The sequence below is a fragment of the Thalassophryne amazonica genome, chromosome 17 (genome assembly GCF_902500255.1).
Source record: "Thalassophryne amazonica chromosome 17, fThaAma1.1, whole genome shotgun sequence".
Classification (NCBI taxonomy): domain Eukaryota; kingdom Metazoa; phylum Chordata; class Actinopteri; order Batrachoidiformes; family Batrachoididae; genus Thalassophryne; species Thalassophryne amazonica.
The window spans coordinates 56,349,799-56,368,309 of NC_047119.1; the positions used below are offsets into that span (position 1 = coordinate 56,349,799).

At 41.2% G+C, this 18,511-nt stretch overlaps 1 protein-coding gene across 4 annotated transcripts in view; it reads left to right on the forward strand.

Moving 5' to 3' along the window:
• Positions 1-2,932: 2,932 nt before the first annotated feature.
• Positions 2,933-18,511, forward strand: part of hook3 (hook microtubule-tethering protein 3) — a 41,474-nt gene continuing 25,895 nt past the window's right edge. For 2 of the 4 annotated variants that reach the window (XM_034191603.1, XM_034191604.1), the window contains exons 1-8: positions 2,933-3,078; positions 7,469-7,554; positions 7,898-7,970; positions 8,080-8,130; positions 10,273-10,405; positions 10,524-10,591; positions 10,931-10,993; positions 12,673-12,756. In XM_034191603.1, coding sequence (XP_034047494.1) covers positions 3,022-3,078; positions 7,469-7,554; positions 7,898-7,970; positions 8,080-8,130; positions 10,273-10,405; positions 10,524-10,591; positions 10,931-10,993; positions 12,673-12,756 — 615 coding nt within the window. In that variant the 5' untranslated portion in view covers positions 2,933-3,021. Of the gene's footprint in view, positions 3,079-7,468; positions 7,555-7,897; positions 7,971-8,079; positions 8,131-10,272; positions 10,406-10,523; positions 10,592-10,930; positions 10,994-12,672; positions 12,757-17,257; positions 17,321-18,511 lie in introns of all 4 variants that reach the window. The other 2 variants (XM_034191601.1, XM_034191602.1) reach the window with 2 other exon arrangements.

Sequence of the window (18,511 nt, forward strand, 5' to 3'; positions counted from 1 at the left end):
TGGGCAGGCTCGAAGATAGAATACGTCTGGCGAGAGAAGAACCGGATCCCACACAGCCTCCACCACCAACAGATCTGAAAAACACCGGAGCCGCCAAGCCCTGCGCCCCAGGTGGCCACTGTCTTCAGCAGTCAGACCCGGTACTGCTGGCAGAAACAGTTAGTGGTGGGTGTGTGAACACACACCCAGCAATCTTACGGTGTTTGATTCCTCCAGGAGGGAAAACCTCCACCTCCAGATACAGAATCACCCATGCAGCTCCTGTCAGTCTCTTCCCTGGAAGGAGTGAGAGGCGAAGACGTCGCGCTCACACAATCCACCAATCCAGCTTCAGACTGTATCCACAGGAAAAACGGCTGCTCACAGAACAATGTTCAATAAATCACAGCAGAGAAGGTTACCTGAACGGTAGCTGATTTCTCGGCGGGGAGGTGGAGTTGCAGTCCGGCTTTTATGGAGGATGAAGTTGAGGAGTGACAGCTGGTGTTGATGATGTGTGACAGCTGTCACTCCAGTAGTTCCGACGCCCTCTCGTGCTTGAAGCCCGCACTCCAAGCAGGGCGCCATCTGGTGGTGGTGGGCCAGCAGTACCTCCTCTTCAGCGGCCCACACAACAGCAGGGTAGATGAGGAGAAGGATGCTAAGGATGGAGCTGCAAGGCAGGAGCACAAGAGGTCATAGATGTGCTGAGGGAGAACATGAAGGTGGGAGGTGTTCTTTTTTTTTAACTTTATTGTCATTGCATTTTTACATAAATACATACAACAAAACTTGTCCTCTGCATTTAATCAATCCTAATTACAGTTAAACACAATCCAACCACTAGAAGCAGTGGGCAGCCACAGTCCAGCACCCCAGGACCAACTCCAGGTGTAGACTCTGCCTTTCTCAGGGGCAGAGAAAGGAGCAGACCCTGTCTTTGATTGTGGGAGGAAACCGGAGTGCTCGGAGGAAACCCACGCAGACACGGATGAGAACATGCAAACTCCACACAGAAGGCTGGGAACTTTTTGTGAGGCATCAGTGCTAACCACTAATCCACTGTGCCGCTGTGAGAGAATATTAGACAGTGTTCAGATGTAGTGACCCCAACATCCCAACATGGGAGCAGAGAAAACAAGAATTAGTAATATCTATATATATATATATATATATATATATATATATCTATATATATATATATATATATATATATATATATATATACACACACACACACACACAGAGAAAGAGAGCCCTCTTTAGATTGGGTAGTGTTTAGAAAATAGGTAGCTGACATTTTTCAAGGGTGGCAATAAATTATGCAAACCTTGTATCATGAGTCGGAATGGTGTGTGAGTCAAGAATGTTTTTAAAACCTTAGACCGCAACATTTTTTAGAAGAACTCAGCCATTTATTTCCTGTTAATTATGTAATTTTTTATGTTAATTTACCGTCTTAATGTATTTATAATTGTTTATGTTCTTGTATCATATACACATTATTATTATTATTATTATTATTATTATGTTTTATTGCAATCTGCATGTTCCTTATTGATGGATTATGCAAACATTGCTCATTCACTCACGAGTTTGACACCACTAATCACATACAAAAGCAGCTTCAAGCATAGTTTTTAAACCAGGTTTGCGAAATGTGAACAAAAGCTGTAATATTATTTATGGCGCCGAAGAGGTGTGTGAAAATCCTTTGAAAAACTCCATTCAAGAAAAATCGTGTTGACCAGTGTTATGTAATTACATTGAACTTACTAAATAAAAATCACTCACACTTTTAATATATAGATGATTTACTGCCCCCTGCTGGATAGGCATGCAAGCCCAGAATGTAAATATCAATGTCCATTGTTCAGTGTTGTTAGCTAATATATGTAGCTTATTGAAAAATATTAATCCTATCAAAGTTTAGTTTTGGCACTGTTCATCCTTGACTCAAAATACATGAACATACTAAACGGAAAATGTCAGTTCTCCCCAGTTTGTGCATGATCAGGATTGCATGCGAGCAAGCAAGCACACAGAGCTTTTTGTCTTTTCTGCATTCTGTTGTAAGCAGGTGCTTTTAATTTGACAAACATAGAATGTGGTGGAAGACACTGATTACCAAAAACCAGGACACAGCCCGGCAATGAGATACTCAAATGATACTCGAATGCTGGTCAGTTTAATGACCCAATGAAAGCAAGGACATTGTCATCTAAAAAAAAACAACCGAGGACAGCCAGGACAGGATGTGACAACAGGACATGTTCTGGGAAAACAGGACGTTTGGTCACCAGACGCTAAAAGCACTATATTTTTCGCTTATGGTACCAACATGACACTTAAGTCACTTATTGTAATGGAAACATAACACTTAACTAAACTGACTAAACCAATTGAACTACAAAAACACAATAAATCAATAACACTAACAACACTTTTATACTAACATGAACCACAATAACATTTAAAACCCCAAAGCCCAATCTCCCATGGTACATTGCAGCACAATGCCTATTGTTTACTGGTTGGTGGGAATAGTACTTGGGCAGATAGCTCAAGGTGATTAACTTCTGGAGAGGATCGGACAAGGGTCAAAGTCAACAAGAACATGGTGTGAAAAACATATTTTCTCCTATACCAAACATCCAAAGACATGTAGGTTAGGTAAATTGGAAACTTTATAAATGTTCAGGTCTCCCTTGCAAAAGAGATCTCAACCTGGTTAAATAAAGGTTAAATTAAATTAAATATACAACCAGTAGGGGTAGAGAGATGATCTAAAAGTTTATATCGATCAGAAAATATTTTTGATTGATTGGCGTAAGTGGTGTCACGATGAAGTCATGTTTGTTCACTGCGCACAGGGTTTTCATTAGCCCGATGCCTTTTCATTTTGTTTTTCCAAGTCCTGCAGCTACTTCTTTTGATTGCTTGTTTCTGCAGTGAGATTTGGCAACTCGCAGTGCAGCGCTGTCTCGGGAGTGTCGGTGAACCGTTAGCTCCGCGCTCCACGTCCGTGTGGTGACCGTAACAATGAGTACGTTGGAGAGCTTGGACCGAATGGAGCTGTGTGAGAGTCTTCTAACGTGGGTAAGTCGTCTAGGTCGAAGTTTCTGTGGATGTTTTCCTGCTGACAGTCGGCTCCAACACCGGCGACGCTAAGCTAACGCGCCAGGCTAATGCTAGCAGGGCGAGTTAACGGGAATGTGGCGGAAAATGACGCGCGTTCAGGCCAGATGTTTCTTACGAAACATCCAAAACCGTCCTTTCAGTGACGCTTTTTGTTTTCTTAGCGATGCTTGTTAGTTTGTTAGTTGGTCTGTTCAACTTTGTTGACGCCCGCTGGTGTAACCGGAGGATTTAATCCTCGGAGACGTGGGCCTTATCGTGTTTCAGTGTTCCAGCAGGGATTCCTGTTTGCCTTTTTTCTTGTTGATTACATGTGGACAAAACCATCTGAATTTAACTGGTGTGATCAGAAAATATGAAACTCTATAAAAGGGCCAAAGGACAACAAGCGTCACGTGATGTCTGCGTCGGCGTTTCTACCGGTGACGCTTCAGCTCAGTAACGCTGATAATCGGGTTTTTATGGTGATTTTAGTTCATTTTATTGATGGTAAATTTTGTTTAAAGGACAATCGAGTGTCTTTATTAATTATATGCCAGGTGAAACTGTGTGCCCAATTAAGCTGTTTGCAGATGACTCAAAAATATATCATAGAGTTGAGAATACGGAAGACTGTGACAAAATCCAAGAAGATCTGGAGAAACTACAAGACTGGGCAAACTGGTGGCAGTTGCACTTCCATCCCAAGAAATGTTCCATCTTACAAGTAGGTGCTAATCATCCAGATTACAGGTATTACATGATGGATGGGAACATAAAGGTGGAGTTATCCAAGTCAGAGCGTGAGAAGGATCTAGGTGTATATGTAGACACTTCCCTTAAGTTTGATTACCATATCAGCATGATAATCAAAAAGGCAAACCAAATGACAGGACTATTGTGGCGGTCGTTCAATTATACGGAGGAAGCCATGTTCAAGATACTGTATAAGACAATGATAAGATCTCACTTGGAGTATGCAGCACCTGTTTGGTCACCGCATACATGGAAGCTAGCCGACGAAATAGAGAAGGTGCAGAGAAGAGCAACTAAGAGGTTGCCAGGACTTAGGGATCTCTCTTACGAGCAGAGGTTAAGAAAGCTCAAGCTTCCTACCCTTGTATACAGGAGACTGAGGGGAGACTTGATTAACACATACATGAACCTCACAGGCAAATGTGATGTGGACTCATGTTTACCACCACTGGAGGAAGACAGGAGAACTAGAGGCCATGATAAGAAGCTGAGGAAGATGTACAGCCGAACAGATAAGAGACAGCACTTCTTCACTCAACGAGTAGGTGCCTGGTGGAATAGTCTTCCTCAAGAAGTGATAGATGCACCCATGACAAATTCATTTAAAAGCCGATTGGATGATTATTGCAAGGATCACCCTATGGTCTACAACTAGAGGGCGCTCGACTGTCCAGTCAACCCATATATGATGGTGGACCAGGTCTAAGAAGAGCGGCTTTCCAATAGGAATCCTTGTGGATTCCATCCAAGCCAAAGAAGATGTGTATGTATGTATGTATGTAAAAGTGGTTTTATCATTGAGTACTAGTGGAAAAAGTTGGTATTTAGGTCACTAACGTGGGGTTTCACTTGGTCACCACAGGACATCTGAGGTGGATCTGCATCTTGATTTGGAACAAGTTTTACACCATGTGCCCTTCCTGACCCAACTCCACATTGTATAGAGAATGTTGAACCAGGACCCTTCCACACTGAAAACAACTGCACTTAACCACTTGGCTACCACCCCTGCTTATCATAGCACTTGTTTGTCTTCAAATTTTATGATAAATGGATAAAGTACTGCTATTGTGCAAAGGTGCATGTGTCCAAAATTGTTGGTTGAGTTCTGGTTAAAGTCTGAATCACATTGTGATAGTTGAGAAAACATATGAGAAACAGGTGCAAAATTTTGTTAACCATTTTTGTCCTGCACTAGTTCTCATTTGTTAAATACGTTCCTGTTATCTGATGTCCAGCGAGTCCGTTGTGCCTGCTCAAAATTTTGAGCGGACATCAGATGGAGATCTAACTCAGTGTTGTTCATTTGTTTACCGTTTTTTGTACTTTTGTACACTTGCGGTGGATGTCCGCTTATTCCATCGGAGCCCCAAATCCACAGCAGATCGACGGAATAGGCGATTTTGCCACTGGACAAATTTTTTTCATCTGTTACTAATCAGATTATTAAATCTGTCAAAGTGTGACTACACCTTTTGGGTGTTCCAATGTCTTTGTGGTTAGCACTGTTGCCTCAGCAAGAAGCCCCCGGGGTCTCTTCCTTTCTGAGTATAGTTTGCATGTTCTCCCCATGTTTGGCTGAATTCCCACCAGATGTTCTGGCTTCCTTCCACTTCCAAAGACGTGCAGGTTCAGACATGCAGGTTCAGTGAAGTGGTGACTTTAAATTGACTGTAGGCATGAGTGTGTTCTGTCTATATGTGTCAGCCATTCAATAGAATGGGTGCTTGTGTCCAGGGTGTACCTTGCCTTTTGCCCAATGACCAAATGAACACTGAGTTGCCCCCTGACCCTTAATTGGAATAAGCAGGCATAGTTGGGGGGAGTCCCAAGCACAGAGTGCTTGGGACTAAGCTGGCAGTGGCGCGGCTCCCGCTGCTGCTGCTCCCCCACACTCACATCGCCTCAATTCGGAAAATGGACTCTTTGAAGTTTAGTGCACATAAACAATGTCAAATGTATATGTGTTGTCTTAATTCTGATGTGTGCCATTATTAAGGTAAACAAGTAATAATTGTGGATTAATTGCTGTATCTTGTATGTGGCAATTTGAGTGTGGACGTAATATCGTTGTTGCACTTGTAATGACAATGACAATAAATCTCATCCATCCATCCATAGTGAATGAGTTCTGGTTTGGTACTATACTGTTTACGCTTAGTTATTTGTGTTCTTTCTTTTGTTAAGTGTTACAGCAAAAATACATTGGTTTTTCTTGCTGTCAGTTCCCTAAGCTTTGGTGATCATAGAATGTCCATATTCCTGAAACATGACATTTTTGGCATAAAATGTGAATCCAGGCAGAGAAACACAAACTGTAACTCTTCTAATGATTCTGTAGGAATCAAAAGAAGGATAAATAAAAAAAAAAGAGAAAATCATATCATGAACTCCATCGTGACTCCAGTAGTGAGTTGAGTGTACAGTTCCAATCCTAGTCTGAAGTAAAGTGGATGTCAGCAGAGTCAGATGTGCTCATATAGTGAAACCATTGTTTAACAAAAACCGAAGACAAATATTCACTTTACTGTTTGGTTTTGGCAACAGGATGGCTTAGCAGTTAGCACTGTTGACTCACAGCAAGAACGTCGTGGGATCGCTTTCCATCTGTGGCCTTTCTGTGTGGAGTTTGCATGTTCTCCTTGTGTTCTTGTGGGTTCCCTCCAGGTGCCCTGGCTTACTCCCACTTCCACAGACATTCGGGTTGAGTGAATTGGATGCTTTAAATTGACCGTAGGTTTGAATTTGTTTGTCTGTGTAAGCCCCTACGTAAGACTGGCATCCTGTCCAGTGGTCTCTCCCAGTGACTGCTGGGATAGGCTCCAGCTCCCCGTGACCCTCGATTGGAATAAGCGTGTGTAGAAAGTGAACAAATGCAAATTGTTGATGTCCTTCACAGTTCTGTGATTGCAAAAAGTCAAAGGAAGACAATTTCTGCTGTTATTTTTGCCCAATTCCAGCTTCTTTTTTTTTTTTATCTTCTAAACAATAACAAATGAGGTTGAGAGGAAGAAGTTTAAGAAGAATCTCCGTCTCATCACACACCTTCTGTGGCATGTTGCAGTTGGAATGTAGACTGGGCAGCAGACATTTAGCCTGAAAGAAAACACACCAAGAGGAATTTGAAAGATAAATGAACAAAAAGACACATCAGCAGAGACAGAGGCAGATATGACGTAAGAGAAACAGCAGTGATGACAACGCTGAAAGCGTGAGTGAGGAGCATGTGTGCTGCCTGTTGAACTTGTCAAACTGTGTACATGTGTGAAATGCAGTATAAGATAAGTTTTTAAAAGACTATGATGTGACAGCAGAAAAGCATAAATGCTGTTTGTGAGCTGCAGGTTTCTGGGAATGCTCCAGTTCCACTCATTAGCATATTTATTTTTACTTTCCTTGTGACAGATCATTCTCCAAATTTCTAAAATTCCATAAGAGAGCATTAATAAAATCTTATGACGTCATTCTTCCGTAAGCACCTAAACTCTGAAATGTTTTGCAAGTGATTCATTAAACACAAAATGCTTTATGATACAGTAATAAACATACTGTAGGTGTAATTAATTAATTGAATGTAGTTATGCTGATTTTTCCTGACGTGTGGTGTTTTTGTTAGATCCAGACATTTGGAGTTGAAGCTCCGTGCAAGTTAGTAGAAGATTTAACCAGTGGTGTCGTCATGGCCCAAGTCCTACAGAAAATGTAAGTATTCAACGTATTTAGTGTCTTATTAAAACTGTTTTTGTCACTAGCATTTTTATATAGTAACAGCCCTTCATTTCAGTCACATTTTTATAAATGCTTTACTTTTTAATATTTCTTCGTAGTAGGTTTTGCCACTCCCACGTAAAGTAAAATGTCAAAGGAACACATGAATATATTGGGATCTTGTATCACATTGATGCCTCCTTCAACATAAGTCACAAATGGATGAGGGTATTAAAACATTTAGTAAATAAGGTACCTCTGTGACTTTGGTTATTTTCTGGTTCCCTTTTTAAAATCAACACCGAGTTTTTCACTTTTTAATCTCTTGGCTCTGCAGAGATGCAGCATATTTCAGTGATGCTTGGATTAGTAGAATCAAGCCTGAAGTTGGGAATAATTGGAGGTTAAAGGTAAGAATCACAAAAATGTATTTCAGTTCGCAGCAGGTGTTTAGTGTCTGTGTCATTGATGTTAGTCAAGCTGGTAAATGCTCAATAAACTGTTTTTGTCTCATTTCAGGTTAGCAATCTAAAGAAAATTCTAAAAGGCATTCTAGATTATAATCAGGAGGTAAGGAGAATCACCTCTATTTTTATTTTTTATATATATTTTTATTTTTAATGTTTATTTTTAATTAAATTGACAACAAACCCAAAACAAAAAGGGAAGAGTATCATCATACGAGGTCTATTAGAAAAGTATCTGACCTTATTTTTTTTTTTTTTCAAAAACCATATGGATTTGAATCACGTGTGATTGCGTCAGCCAAGCTTGAACCTTCGTGCGCATGTGTAAGTTTTTTCACGCCTGTCGGTTGCGTCATTCGCCTGTGAGCAGGCTTTGAGTGAGGAGTGGTCCACCCCTCTCGTCGTTTTTTTCATTGTTTAGGAATGGCTCAGAGACTGCCGCTTTGCTTGATCAAAATTTTTTCAGAAACTGTGAGGGACATCAAAGTGGACACCATTCGAGAAATTCAGATGTCCTGTGAGGCTTCATCACGGCGTTGCTTTGCGCCATGCGGCATCACCATGACGCGCGGAATTCCTCTGCACATCTGTCTCAATGTGCCGAAAAAGTGCTGATGTCCACGTCTTTTCACAATTCCTGTGCTAGCCAGATGACATCCCGGATAAAACACAGCGTCCAAGTTGGAAATGAACGGCACATTCCACTGTTACAGGAGTTTTTGTCATGGAAAGAGGAGCGGAGGCTTCGCGCATCACAGCGGTGCCGCATGGCGCAAAGCAACGCCGTGATGAAGCCTCACAGGACATGTTATGGCATGTCCAGGCACATCCACAATTTCTCGCATAATCACTCGATGGAAAAACCACCTACAGCTGTCTGAACGCCATCTCAAAGCCGTCCTGTGAGACCAAAACGGAGGTGGTTTTGTCTCGCTCCAGTAGCGAATCCATCGTGACGCGCGAAGCCTCCGCTCGGCTTTCCATGACAAAATCTCTTGTTAAAAGTGAAATCTGCCGGAAAATGGTTGATGTCCAGCTCTTGTGATAACCAGAGAAATTGCACACGATGGTCACGGATCCATACAGCCATCCGTTTAGAAATTAAATGGTCGCACAGCCTGTCGATGGCGGCTTCGGAGCGTGGCGCACCACCAGTCGCTCTGGGCCGTCCTTAAAGAGACAGTAACACTTTGTAATCTCTTTGAAGCCCATAAAATTTTCACCAAAAACCATCTAAATTTCTCGAATGGTGTCCACTTTGATGTCCCTCACAGTTTCTGAAAAAATTTTGATCAAGCAAAGCGGCAGTCTCTGAGCCATTCCTAAACAATGAAAAAAACGACGACAGGGGTGGACCACTCCTCACTCAAAGCCTGCTCACAGGCGAATGACGCAACCGACAGGCGTGAAAAAACTCTCGCATGCGCACGAAGGTTCAAGCTTGGCTGATGCAATCACATGTGATTCAAATCCATATGGTTTTTGAAAAAAATAAGGTCGGATACTTTTCTAATGGACCTCGTACAAGATTAATTTTCTATCCATTTAAAAAAAAAAAAAAAAAAAGAGACCTACACAAAATCTGACCTTTATAGGGTTGACATACTCGGTCCACTTTGACCAGGTTTTGTAGAACTTACCCATTTGAATTCTGAGCTTGAATGAGAGTCTTTCCATGATATAAGTTTCTTTAATAATGTTGACCCACTCATCTATAGTTGGAGGGTCCGGTTTAAGCCACTTCCTGGTTCTGGCTTTCTTACTTGCTGCCAAAAGCATCCAGAGCAATTGCTTATCCTCTGTACCCCAACTTGTTACATTAATATTTCCCAAATAAACATTTTCACAATTATAAGGTATTTTACACCCAAATACATTATTAATATGCTCACACACCTGTAACCAATATGGTCTTAAAACGGAACAGTCCCAAAAAATGTGGAAATGATTGGCCCCTGAAGAGCTGCAGGATCTCCAGCCTGAGTCTGCACTGCCTTGATGTCTCTTTTGAATGAGTGTGATAAAATAATCTCCTCAGTTGTCAGATTTAATCTGTGTGCAACTTCACACAGATCCTGGTACTGACGTTTTGTTTTACTGACAAACCGAATGATAACGATAGTGGTGAAACATGTTCAACATTCCAAGTATCCATGTTTTTTATCCATGTTTATCCTTGTCAGACACAAAATGTTTGAAACCAGTTTCCACCTACATATTTTCAATTCCCCCTCCGCCCATCTAGGTTTTAGGTCAACACATTAATGACTTCACACTGCCAGATGTTAACCTGATTGGAGAACATGGCGACGCAGCAGAACTTGGAAGAATGTTACAACTAATCCTTGGCTGTGCTGTCAACTGTGAACAGAAACAAGGTTCGTATCTCGCTCTGTGTGTGTGTATGTTGTGTTTTCTGATATTCTAAATGAAAAAAAACTTTAAATGTTTCATTGAGGATGTCATGTTTACTTTGCTTGCTTGCTTTCTTGCTAGAATACATCCAGACCATTATGATGATGGAGGAGTCAGTGCAGCATGTTGTCATGACAGCCATCCAAGAGGTGGAGCATCACAGTCCAGATTCACAGACTATTCCATCTGATCATTTCTGAATAAGAATTTTAACATAAGTATCCTGGATCATCTTGTAAATCTACATGACTCATTTTTTTCCAGATAGATTTTTAGCCGGTACAGTAGGACGGCATGCCTGAAATATCAGCTGGTGATGGATCAGAAATTCAGTTGTAGTGAGCAGTGAAAGGTTGACACTTTTACACAAGTGTTGCTTTCCGATCGTCATTATAGATCCAAGTACTGTGCAGTTGAGGGAAGAAGTGTTGATGCTTATGTCTTTTAGAATTTTCAGTCGTTAACCCATTTTTGTGTTTTTTTTGTAGCTCATGAGTAAAGAGACTCCAGTGACAGGAGGGAATGACTCTTATGTGGATTTGGACAGACAGGTAAGGAGGCTTCATACCGATTCTTTAACAGTGCCGTGTGTGTGTTTTTAAAACTACACTCCAAACACACATCACACCAATTTTTCTGTCTAAAGCTACCCATATATCTCAGTTTATCTGGGACTTGCTTTGACAAGACAAATTCATTTTAAGATAAAACACCAAATATTGATACTCCTCAAAATCTCACATGGTTTCAAAAATGTCATATTTTCTAGTAAGTGCATCACAAACTGATGCTAAAACACTCAGTTAACACTTAACATACATTTGCATGCTTCTTGACATAAAAACCTTCAATCTCCGTTTTCTCCAACTACACACTTTTCATGTTACCAAACAGCAGATTTAGAGGGAATATCTCACTCCAATCAACACTCCCTTAAAAAATATATATACCAGATTATGAATCATTAATTCCAACTCTTTAACTTGTGTGAGTCCTGATGTAGCTAATAAAAATATTCACACAGCATCTGAAAGATGCACACAGATTCAGAGCTATTTTTAGCCATAAAAGTGACGTAACCTCAGGTACTGAGTTTTGGCTGCCTGAGGGTCAGTCCACCTGTGTCCACTTTGTGACTAACAACAGTACACACAGTCAGGCTGGGCTGCTTTTTGTCTCCTAATGTAATATGGCTTTTAATATGTTTTTAACCCTCTGGAGTTCAGGGTATAATTGGCCATTTTTGACTACTTTTGGTTTTACCTTCACAGTTTACCTTTTAAAAAAAACTGTTGCCTTGTTTGGTGTCATTTGTTTTCAGCACAACCTCACCTGTGTGACTTTATAGTTTTTCTTTCATTCTGACTTACCGTATTAACACAATGAACCTAAATTCACACAAAAACATTAAATCTGAACTTTTTTTTTTACTGTGAAAACCACAAACATGTTTAACAAACCATTTTTATTACTTAGAATGCAAATATAAATTGTAAATTTAAAAAAACATATATGTACAAATGTAGCAAACAAAGTTATATAAAACTATTTACATCAAAATACAGGAAATGCTTAAGGCATTTTTTTTTGGACAACTATTTATAAAACAATAAGATGCCACAAAATTATTTGTGCCACTCAAGAAACAGTTCCTGTCCAAAACAAGACAGATTGGACACAAGCCTCACCCACAGGAGTTTCACTCCTCCTGTTGTCCACTTGGAGGCAGTGTTGGGACTTTTGTCTGCCTTTGGTGGCGTTTTGACCAGAATGTCTTCAGCAAACACCCCACGTGGATTGGTGATCAGCCCACATGGGACGCTGCAGAAATGGGCATAATAGTAGTTGAGATTGTGGCACCTTTCATTGTCTTTAATGGCCTACCTGGAGAAGCAATGTGTTGTTGCATTCCATAATTTTGGGGATGGGGATATTAAGCCAAGCCATCTGCAGAATTTTGGATCTTCACAAGTCAGATTCTTCCTTTGGAATCATTTTGAAAAGATTGAAAGTACCACGAGCAATTGTGCAGATTATTATGCACAATCCAGTAACCAACTTGGGATCACTCAGACTTTACATAATTAAGGAGATGCCCAAATTAACACCAATGAATTAATAAACACATTTTTACTGCTTACTCAGAGATCGTTAGTGCAACAGAGCCATTACAAACTATGTAAAATGAGTCAGTCCTTGGGAACAATGTAGTGTTTCTTTCTCTCTTCAGTTGACGAAGACTGTAGAGGAGTTGAACGATGCTTTGGCGACAAAGGAGGAAATTGCTCAGAGATGTCGTGAGCTTGACCTGCAGGTTGGTTTTCAATTTTTTTTTTTTCTTTCATTACTAAATTAAACTAATCATTATCCTAATATGGGGTAAATTGATGTGAAAAAATGCAGTCACTCCATTTAGTGTTTCATTATTTTCAACAATGATGCACATTTTGCAGGATATTAGGAGATTAGTGGTCTTCTTCTGGCACTGTGATTAATTCTGTTCTCAATATTTCTGATTAGAATGAAAAATATGTTTTAAAAAAAGTTACACATTTGTGTCATAGTGGGTTTACAATAAAAGCCTTCTAGCACTTTTATAAACTGCACAGAATTCCCTCTTCATCTCTGCACTGAAATTATAACTGTTGTCATTGTTGTATCACTATTTTGCTGTTTATTTACTCTTTTGCAACCTTGACTTTAGTTGGACACTAAAACATGGTGTTTCCCCCCCCGTGACAAAATTCAGGATCCATTTATTAGCTTCTTGTGTGTGTGTATGTATGTACAGTGAGGCAAATAAGTTTTTCATCCACTGTCAATTCTGCAAGAATTCCACCTACAAAGATTTTTTTTATCATAGGTACAGAATGTAAAAAAAAAAAAAAAAAATAGAAAACCACATTGTATGATTTTTAAATAATTAATTTGCATTTTATTGCATGAAATAAGTATTTGATCAGCTACCAACCAGCAGGAATTCTGGCTCTGACAGACCTGTTAGTTTTTCTTTAAGAAGCCCTCTTATTCTGCACTCTTTACCTGTATTAATTGCACCTGTTTGAACTTTTTACCTGTATAAAAGACACCTGTCCACACACTCAATCTATCACACTCCAACCTATTCACCATGGACAAGACCAAAGAGCTGTCTAAGGACACCAGTGACAAAACTATAGACCTGCACAAGGCTGGGATGGACTACAGGACAACAGGCAAGCAGCTTGGTGAGAAGACAACTGTTGGTGTAATTATTAGAAAATGGAAGAAACACAAGATGACTGTCAGTCTTCCTCAGTCTGGGGCTCCATGCAAGATCTTGCCTCATGGGGTAAGGATGATTCTGAGAAAGCCCAGAACTACACGTGAGGACCTGGTCAGTGACTTGAAGAAAGATGGAACCACAGTCACAAAGTTTACATTGGTAACACACTACGCCGTCATGGTTTAAAATTCTGCACTGCACGCAAGGTCCCTCTGCTGAAACCAGCACATGCCCAGGCCCATTTGAAGTTCACCAGTGACCATCTGGATGATTAAGAGGAGGCATGGGAGAAGGTCATGTGGTCAGATGAGACCAAAATAGAGCTTTTGTGGTATGAAGTCCACTCGCTGTGTTTGGAGGATGAGAACAACCCCAAGAACACTGTTCCAACCATGAATCGTGGGGGGTGGAAACATCATTTTGGGAGGTGCTTTTATTCAAAGGGGTCAGGATGACTGCACCATATTGAAGGGAGGATGGATGGCGTCATGTATTATGAGATTTTGGCAAACAACCTTCTTCCCTCAGTAAGAGCGCTGAAGATGGGTCATGGCTGGGTCTTCCAGCATGACAGTGACCCAAAACACACAGTCAGGGCAACTAAGGAGGGGCTCTGTAAGAAGCATTTCCAGGTCCTGGAGTGGCCTGGCCAGTCTCCAGACCTGAACTCAATAGAAAATTTTTAGAGGGAGCTGAAACTCAAAACCTGGAAGATCTGGAGAAGGTCTGTATGGAAGAGTGGACCAAAATCCCTACTGCAGTGTGAAAACTTGGTCAAGAACTACAGGAAACATCTGACCTCTGTAATTACAAACAAAGGTTTCTGTACCACATATTAACTTCTGTTTTTCTACTGTATCAAGTACTTATTTCATGCAACAAAATGCAAATTAATTACCGTATTTTCCGGACTATAGAGCGCACCTCAGTATAAGCCACACCCACAAAGTTTAAAAAAAAAAAAAAATGGAAATGTACATATATAAGCCGCACCGGGCTAAAAGCCTCTGATATCTACTGAACTGATTACATAGTTTAACTGAACATAACTGAACTGATTAGCTTCCAAACGGTGCCTGTAGCATAAAAGTGCTGATCAAACAAAACAGAAAAATTGATTGGTTTATTCATCGTCCTCCTGCTCACTGAAACCACTGAAGTCATCTTCTTCAGTGTCGGAGTTGAACAGCCTCAGAAGAGCTTCGTCACATACCTTTTCTGTGTCGATGTCAGTGTTGCTGTCCGTGTCGCTGTCATCCCAGGGTGAAGCTGGCTCTGAAGCTGTGGTGCCGTCTTCACGCAGCAGTCCAGCCTTTCGGAACCCATTGGTGATGGTAGATTCCTTCACGCTGCTCCATGCTGTTATGATCCACTGACAGACATCAGAAAATGATGCTCTTCGCATGCGGCCAGTTTTTGTGAAGGATTTATCGCCACAAGTCATCCAAGCCTCCCATTCACCCTGGAGTGCTGCTTTAAACGCTCGATTCACACTGATGTCCAGGGGTTGCAAAAACTTTGTTGTACCTCCAGGAATCACAGCAGGAATTGAGTTGGTTCTCTTGATGACTGCTTTCACTGAATCGTTGATGTGGGCCCTCATATTGTCCAAAACAAGCAGCGCTTTTTTCCGGTGAAAAAATCCTCCTGGGCGCTTTCCGTAGCACTCCGTTAACCAGTCCTTCATTAGACTTTCTAGCATCCATCCTTTCTGGTTGACTTTAACCACAGTGTCCTTTGGGAGTTGGTCTTTCGGCAGAGTTTTGCGCTTAAAATTACCATCGGGGGAAGCTTCTTTCCAGATGCGGTGCAGCCCAGGACACAGGTGAAATGTGTCCGGTGGTTTTCACCATAATGGATGATGCACCTGTTTTGTTTACAGTCCTGCTCAGAGGCAGATCAAATGTCAGTGGCACTTCATCCATATTTATAATGTTGTCTGGTCCTATGGCATTCTCCGCGATCTTTGTTTCAACAAACTGTCGGAAATTTGCAACGTTTTCCTGGTAGTCCGGAGGGAGTTGCTGACAGAGAGTTGTCCGCGCCCTGATGGACAGGCTCTTTCTTCTCATGAATCTGAAACACCAGAACGGTCCTCCGTTAAAATCGTCAATATTCATTTTGCGGGCGATTGATTTGGCTTTCATCCAGATTTGCACGGTGGATACACCTCGGCCACCTGCTATCTCAGTGTTAACCCAGTCCTCAAGAACATTTTCAAGTTCAGGCCACCTGCTTTTATGTCCTCTGAAAGCCTTTCTTGTCTTTTGGCATTGATTGAGTTCTTCCCGCTGATGTCTCCAGCGCCTAACCATGGATTCATTCACGCCAAGCTTACGTGCAGCAGCTCTATTTCCTTCCTGTACTGCCAGATCGATGGCCTTCAACTTAAATACGGCATCATATGAACTTCTTCGTGTGATTTTCATGATGAGGGAGTGTGGGTTTGAAAAAGAATTCTGTCGTGCCTGCTGCTTGCATGTGCTAAATGAAAATTAGCACTTTCTTCTTTGATTTCCAACTTTGACTTCCACCTCCGTTTTTTTCACTTTCTACTAAAGCGCCCTCTGGCGGGTGAAGAAAAACCACAGAAAAGCTGCACCTCATTATAAACCGCATGATTCAAAGTGTGGGGAAAAAAGTAGCGACTTATAGTCCGGAAAATACGGTATTTAAAATCATACAATGTGATTATCTTATTTTTTTATTTTTTAGATTCTGTCGCTCACAGTTGACGTGTACCTACGATAAAAATTACAGATCTCTCCATTCTTTGTAGGTGGGAAAACTTGCAACATCGACACTGGCTCAAATAGTTATTTGCCTCACTGTATGTACTTAACTAATTCCAGATTGATTTCCTTGTCGTTGTTACCTCTGCCAATGAAGTTGGATGGAGGTTATGTTTTCGCAGACGTGTTGCACTTATGTTTCTTTTTGAATAGCCTGTAGCTCTCATTTTTTCATATATCCTTAAGAATGCCCCAGTCACTTCTGTTTCTGTTAGGGATTTACCTACACCACCAAAATTGGATGGATGTTCTCATGTTATGCCTGTTTGTCTGTCTTCCAGTTATCAGTCAAAAACCAAGTGCCAAAAAGCAATGACAAATTGTGAATAACAAAGATAACTAATGCTCTGTGAAAATTACCTGAAAAAGAATTCAGAAACTGAAAGTTATGAGCAAAAAAAACCTGACAACACCACAAAATACTTTGATTCAAGTGCATGAACTAAATACATCCTTATGACATTTGATCACATCTACTTTAGCTTCTGAAAAGTCACTTCTAACAGAATTTTGACCTTGAAAATTTTTTCCAAGGTAAAATTTTGTGGAATTGGAAACTAGTGTTAGCGGAGGTTTGCGCTCTGAACGTGGTGCTCTAGTTGAATATTGTTGCTCTTGCTTTTAGCTGATGCAGATGTACTGAACTGTGGGTTTTCTTCTTTTGGAACTGCATGTTAAAAGGTTACTTGCTCTCCTGTCATGTGAAATCCCTTTTGTCCCATTGGCTGACTATCAATATTGTGTGCCTTACTTTAAAGGCCCTACATGTACGAGAGGACCATGATAGACTGAAGTTAGACTGTAATGATCTAGAAGAGAGGGTAAATCCAAGATTTTTTTTTTTTCTCCTCTTAGTCCATCCTTGGTGTGTGGCCTGTTTACTCGTCTGGATTTTTTGCAGCCTGCTTGCACCAGCATCTTGTTTGGAATCCAGATTTTCCTTCTGCAAATTATGTGCATGCTTTTGTGTAGATGTTTTCGCACAAGTCTTTGTGCACACGTATGTATCTGGTCTGTGTTTTGACACAGCAGCCACATCTGCGGGTTTGTGTGGGTGTGTCATTCCCAGATTAAGAGCATCCTGCCTTTTTAGCTCTGTGTTTTCGTCTTGGCAATCACAGACTGAGGAAGAGATTCACATTCGGGCAGAAAGCATTTTGTGCTGAAACTGTTGAACATGCTTCCTGTTGTCACATAAAACACACTCACATCATGCTGCTGTCTTATTTTTTTTTCTTTTTACCCTGGAATTAAAGCAAACTCAGTGCATCGTGAGAGGCTGTTACGTTTGTAAGAACATTCACAACCCACACCAACCACCTGTACAGGAAGGGACAGAGCAGGCTGTACTTCCTGAGGAGGCTGCGGTCATTTAACATCTGCAGGAAACTCCTGTGGATGTGAATCGGTGCATAGTAGCTAGTGTCCTCTTTTACACCGTGGTGTGCTGAGGGGGGGCAGCACATCCAAGAAGGACAAACTGATCAGATGGGCTGGCTCTGTGGTTGGCATGAAGCTGGACTCTGCGGTGACAGTGGCAGAGAAGAGAACACTGGACAACCTGCTGGATATTATGGACGATGACAGTCACCCTCTGCACACAGTCATTAGCAACCAGAGGAGCCTCTTCAGCCACAGACTCCTTCACAAGTGCAGGACCAACAGACTGAAAAACTCCTTTGTCCCTCAGGTCATCAGATTGTACAACTCCTCACTCAGGGGAGGAGGAGTAACAGGAAGACAGAGGATGGGAAGGAAAGGAACAGTAGTTGCCAGTAAACCAGTAGCGATCAGTGTCTGGAATTTATGTTTGTGTATTTATAAATGGTAAATAGACTGCTTTTATATAGCGCTTTTTTTCCATCTGCATCAGACGCTCAAAGTGCTTTCCAAAAATAAGGCCTCACATTCACCCCGATGTGACGGTGCTGCCATACAAGGTACTCACTACACACTGGGAGCAACTAGGGGATTAAGGACCTTGCCCAAGGGTCCTTTGTGATTTTCCGGTC